General features: G+C 37.1%; 1 protein-coding gene across 1 annotated transcript in view; it reads right to left on the bottom strand.

The window, feature by feature from the left end:
- Window positions 1-6,000, bottom strand: part of TACR3 (tachykinin receptor 3) — a 53,609-nt gene that overhangs the window by 28,776 nt on the left and 18,833 nt on the right. Inside the window, exons 2-3 of the mRNA XM_042469158.1 lie at window positions 1,371-1,559; window positions 472-622 (exon numbers count right to left, since the gene is read on the bottom strand). Of these exons, the coding sequence (XP_042325092.1) occupies window positions 472-622; window positions 1,371-1,559 (340 nt within the window). The remainder of the gene's footprint in view (window positions 1-471; window positions 623-1,370; window positions 1,560-6,000) is intronic.

The raw sequence follows: 6,000 nt of genomic DNA, 5'->3' as shown, positions 1-6,000 counted from the left end.
CTTGTATCTTTTAAGCGTTCTATTTTGAATTGCATTTTAACCTGGTTTTATGTTCCAATTGTATTTGTTTTTTTAATTTGAATTACATTGTTATTAGCCAATCGTTGGCTTGTTAGATGTCATTTGATGTCAGAAAGGTGGCCTATTAAATATATCTGCATACATACCTATATATGCACATACATACATACATCTATACTAATTAGAATGACCTTTGTAAGGTCAAAACACTAAATAACATGATAGCAAGAAAAGCAATGAGAAAGAAAACAAAACAAAAAGTAATCAGTGCCAATTAGTCATTCTACTTAAATCCAGTTTTATCATGTCTACAAGTAGAAAAAAAAGCATCAGGTATGATCTAGCCTTTTCCAAAAAACCAGTATTTTTCAAAGCAATAATTTGCAACCGAAATGATGAAGCTATAGTACTTCAGCACTAACAATGAAACAAGACTTAGAGATACGGTACCTTCCTTTTTGCTTTCAGCTGTTCATGATATTTGTCAGATGTATCACCTGGGATCTCTCCACCCCAAAGGGTAATTCCAACAATTGTATATGTGATGCCCATGACAAGCAGTGGAAAGCAATAGACCAGAACAATCACAACGATATGGTACCTGTGAAAAAGAAACACTGAAGTTATAGATTCTGTGGGAAAAACCAACCAGAATAGAAGTTGCTGTCTGTATTGTTAAAAATGAGCAGTCTTCTGTGGCTGAAGAATGGGATGGCATGGGTAATAGCCACATGGACATCCATCCTTTGAAATATTACTATTTGTTTGTTTGTTTGTTTAACTTATATCTTGCCTTTCTTCTAACATGGGACTTAAGGTGGCTGATGACAAAGCTAAAACAAAAAAGATCAAAAGGTCTGATGTTAAAATGCCATAGTAAAAACTACACAAAATTAAATAATCATAAAATATGTTCTTCCCAGTCACTCACAAAATTTGTGTGGTACAAAGAAAGAATAGATATGAAGAGAAAGAAAACACCCACTTATTCTGGAACTAGCAGACTTAGAGTGCATGCAAACAGACACACAAATACAAATATATGGCACTAATATATAGCAGACAGATGGGGTAGGCAACCTTTTTGCTCTCAAATGATGCACACGGTAATGGGTAGTCGGCTGGTGGACAGAGCTGGTTTTCAGTGCTTTTTACTGCCCAAAAAAGATGTGGTGGTGAATTCACCTTTTTGAAGAGGTTATAGCCCACCCACACCATGGTTTTTTTAAAATGTGTTTTTCAAAACCAGAAGTGACAGAAAATTGACCCTAGAGCTACTGCAGTTGCCCACTTCTATTCTAGGGCATAGAAGAATGGAGACGTTCACTCCCACTGAAACTCTGACTTACGTAAAACGCTGCTTCATACCACCTGGCCAGAAAACATAGCACAGAGTTCTTCCAGGCATCACTTTGGTCTTAGAAAAGAGACACTGGGGAAAAGCAAGTAGGAATGCTAGGATCCATATGCTTGCAATCACCACTTTGGTTGCTGTGGCAGACAGTCTGGGCTTCAGAGGATCAATAATGGCCATATATCTGTGAAAATGAAATGAAACAATTTTTTTTATTGTGGATGTTATAAAATTAGAAATGGTAGGAAAACGGTAACTTGGTGTTAACTCTTTTCTCTTGCAACATAGTGTAGGAAATGAAAGTCACTCTCTGACATTGCTGTCACCCCTCATTTGAGGACAATCACTCTCAAGAAAATGGCTACAGTGCCACAGGACGTAAATTAAATAATTGAAAACTTCACTCAGTCCAAAGTAATCACCCACAGAGCAACTGTCCACGGAGTTCACTGCATGATTTGTTGTTCTTGCCTTTCCTCTTTCTAAGACCTTTCCTCTGGGGAGTAGTAATTCTGATTTATCTCCATGATTCAGTGTGACTGAATTCCCTGTATACAGTGGAAGAGTCAGCATTAATAGGTCCATAGAGTACTATGCAAGACAGATACTATGCAGGCTGGAATGTGCATGTGCACACACCACACACACACACACACACACACACACACACACACACCATCCTTTACCTAAAGGCAAAAAGTGCTCAAAACAAGCCCATGAGCATCCAATTCTCCTTAATGGAAGAGATGGTAGAATTCAATCTGCTAGGTACAGGTATAATAAAAACTATTTCATGTTCACTATGTTTATGGTACTCCCATTCATTTCCTGTTGCCTTTGTTACAGTCTCATTTCATTGCTGATGCCTTTTTTCCTTCCTTTCTCATTTATTTATAGCAATAGCAACAGCAAGTACGTTTCTATACCATTTATCAGTGGACTAAGCACTCCCTAAGCATAGTTTTTTTGTGGGTTTTTCGGGCTATGTGGCCATGTTCTAGCAGAGTTTCTTTCTAACGTTTCACCAGCATCTGTGTCTGGCATTTCTCTGAAGATAAAACTAACAAAGCAGGGGGAAAACCACTAAGGTAAATTGTGAATCTTCAATACCAAATACTGTAATTATAATAAAGATACAAAAAAATTTCTTGCAAAATGTATATTTGTATGTGTATAACAGTTAATAAAGAACAACAGTGATGACCAGGGATTCTACTATTGCTAATTCAAGTTGTCCTATGATCTGGAAGAATGGAATGACAGAATGATATACCTATCCGGAATTGTAATTTATTTTATGCTGATGAAGACCATAGTGAGTCGAAATGGCCAGACATTACTCCGGAGGTAGCCATCTGAAGGTTTCGCACCATGTTTCTTTTGTTGAAAACAGTCAATATTTGAAGGATATTGCCACTAATGGAATGTTATTTTATCCACAAGAGCTACAAATAATCATTACCATAGCTCCAAGATTGGATTGTTCTACAACAGCAGAATATTGCCACTGCTCATAGTCTATTGACTCCATCCTCATCATTGGGACTACTAGTTACCACTGCTGTTGTTTTAAAGACTTTGCTTTCATCATTGGGACTATCAATCACCAGTAAATAGCATTAATTTCTACAGCTGTCTTAGTGTTGTTAATGTATTTAGGAATTGTTCATCACTGTTGTTCTTTATTAACTGTTATACACATACAAATATACATTTTTCAAGAAAATTTTATATCTTTATTATAATTACAGTATTTGGTATTGAAGATTCACAATTTATCTTAGTGGTTCTCCCCCTGCTTTATTAGTTTTCTCTGTAAGCCTCCTGTTTATTTTGGATTTCTCTGAAGATGCCAGCCACAGATGCTGGCGAAACGTCAGAAAGAAACTCTGCGAGAACATGGCCACATAGCCCGAAAAAGCCACAAAAAACTATGGATGCCAGCCATGAAAGCCTTCGACTCCCTAAGCAGTTTACAATGTGTAAGCTAATTGAAAGCAACAGGCTAGGTACTTATTTTAGCAACCTACCAAAGGATGCAAGGCTGAGTGGACCTTGGAGCCTCTGGGATCAAACTTACAACCTTGTGGCTTGCAGTATAGGTATCTAGCCACTGCACACCCAGGGCTCCTTTAGTGCAGGCATAGGCAACACCCAGTTCTCCAAATGTTGTTAGATCTTAGCTCCCCTCATCCCGCAACACTGATTGTGTTAGCTCAAACTAATGGGGGTTTCAGTCCCACATCTGGAAGGCCACACTTTCCTAAGCTATTCAACCTGTATTCCCTTTCCCAATGCCTGTAATTTCTAGTTTTGCATCCAAATAGCAAAGACACTCCTGGGGGTTGTACAGTAGACAATGTCCATGAAAGTCCAGCTTATGCTACAACTTCTTTAGTCTTTAAAGGTGGATACTGATATTCCAGACTAACATGGTTATATTGTTTATTTCTTATGTTGTATACAAAAAGCCTGGCCCAAGATATTTTGCTTCCTGAGGAAAAGGACAAGAAGGTAAACCTCTTATTGTCTCAATTAGTTTTGGACACTAAGCTGTTCTCCTCCTCCTCTTCAGCTTTGTGTCTGCTTGTCTATGCAATGCCTCTTTCAAAAACAAGACATCACCAAATAGGCTGACATAACAAGCCCTATTTCAGAAGGATTCTGAACACATTCAGCTATATTCCTGTGCTGTTCTCTAGCTAATATTCCCAGCTATCTGCTTACTGGTTCCAAGGCATCAGGAGCTAAATTGCTATCAATTCCATTTGAGATTTCAATATTGACTTTTCTTTTCTTTTAATTGCCTCTGAACATTAGTCTCCACTACATATTTTATTCCAGTTCTCTTTGCTCCCATTTTAATGTTATTATTATTATGTTCATAAAGTTTTGAGGTTCTTTTCTGCTTTAGTTGATGTCTGTGTCTCTGATAGCAGCAAATACAGTATGTGTGTGTATATGTAAGGGGAGGGGTAGGCATTAAAGTGAGACAGTTGTACTCTAATATTGATGGCTAATACAATCTTTTAAATATCTATGGGATAGATCATGATAGTTCATAGGATGGTAAATGGATTATGTGTTTGTAATCATAAGTGTCTATGTGACATGACTTCCTGAAACATGCTTATTGACTGCGTATTCCTACATGACTGGATGGCCCTTGTAGTCTCCTTCAACTCTATGAATCTATACAAAGCTTCCTAGTGCTGAACTGTACAATGAGCAGTTAGTATTGAAGCAGAACACTATTAGAGCTAAATGTCAAACCATTCTAAATTCTACTGGGGCATTTTAAAAAATGAGATGAGAAATCATAGGTAAGAATTTGCTTATGATAAAGTTTAGGGAAACATAACAGTAAACAAAGCCGGTATAATCAAAACTGGGTGCTGTTTGGGCTATTCACTGTCAATGTGCCCAACTGGTTCAAAATACAGTTTCAGATATTCCCATGACAGGATGGTCTCTGTTCGTCCAGGGAGTGAACAGAGTTTGATAGCATTTAAACTATCATGGCTCCATCCTATAGAATCCTGGGTTTTAAAAATTGCAGAGTTAGAATTCTCTGCTAGAAAACTCTACTGCAATTCCCTGAATTAAACTACACTAGATAGGACTAGCACTTTTTAGCATTCAAACTATAACTGTACATAACTGTACACTCCATAAAAATAGTAAAGTTCACAGAACAATCTTTGCACTCCACTGAAAGATATCAATTTGAAATTTCAACATTTTTATTCAGCATTGTATGCAAAAGGTAATGATCCTAATGATCTGGATCTAAAGACTTTTTCTTTAAATTTAGCACTGCCGTAATTAAGCCTAAATACCTGGAAAGGCACCAGATCATGGAAGATAAGCAAGGTCAGCCTTGGTTACTACTTGGATGGGAGACCGCCAATAAATACCAGATGCTGTAGGCTATATTTTAGAGGAAAGAACTGGCAAAACCAACTCTGAATATTCCTTCTCTTAAAAACCCTATGAAATTCATAAGTCAACAAGCAACATGAAGTCACACAACTGGATGTACAACATAAAAAATCTCTGCCATCTTGCCTGGTAACATAAGTGATTAAACAGTTATTGAATCCATCTCTGACAAATGGAAAAGCTTTGGGGCCAGATGGTTTTCTAATCTATGATTCTATGGTATAAGACATACTCAGATATATTCGTTCCCAGATTTTTGGTTTGTTTGTATCAAAGGTTTTTGAGTTAGGCTCCTTTCCAAGTTCTTTCAATGAAGCCTTTATTTCTGTTAATCCAAACTCAGTCAGAGATCATATGAGGTGTATGGATTATAGTCCAGTCTCTTTATTAAATATTAATGTTCAAATGCTAAGTGTTGTGTTGGCTAGCAGGCTTTGAAAGTCATAACAACATTAATTTGCCTGGCTCAGATAGGCTTTCTTAATAACTGCAAGGAGGTGATCATTTAGGATTAGCTACAAATTTGATTGCTTTAAATACTAGAACTGAGCCTGATGCCATTATTCTATTTGATGCTGGGAAAATGTTAGACAAAACCAACTGGCAGTTTATTATTATGATTTTAAGGAATTTGGTTTTCTGCCACATCTTTTGAAATGGATTTGGATTTTCTGCCTTTCTTC

Source organism: Sceloporus undulatus, chromosome 5 (assembly GCF_019175285.1).
Source record: "Sceloporus undulatus isolate JIND9_A2432 ecotype Alabama chromosome 5, SceUnd_v1.1, whole genome shotgun sequence".
In the NCBI taxonomy this organism is placed as follows: Eukaryota; Metazoa; Chordata; class Lepidosauria; order Squamata; family Phrynosomatidae; genus Sceloporus; species Sceloporus undulatus.
Note: the sequence above shows the minus strand (reverse complement) of the source record. Positions and strands in the feature narration are given on the sequence as shown.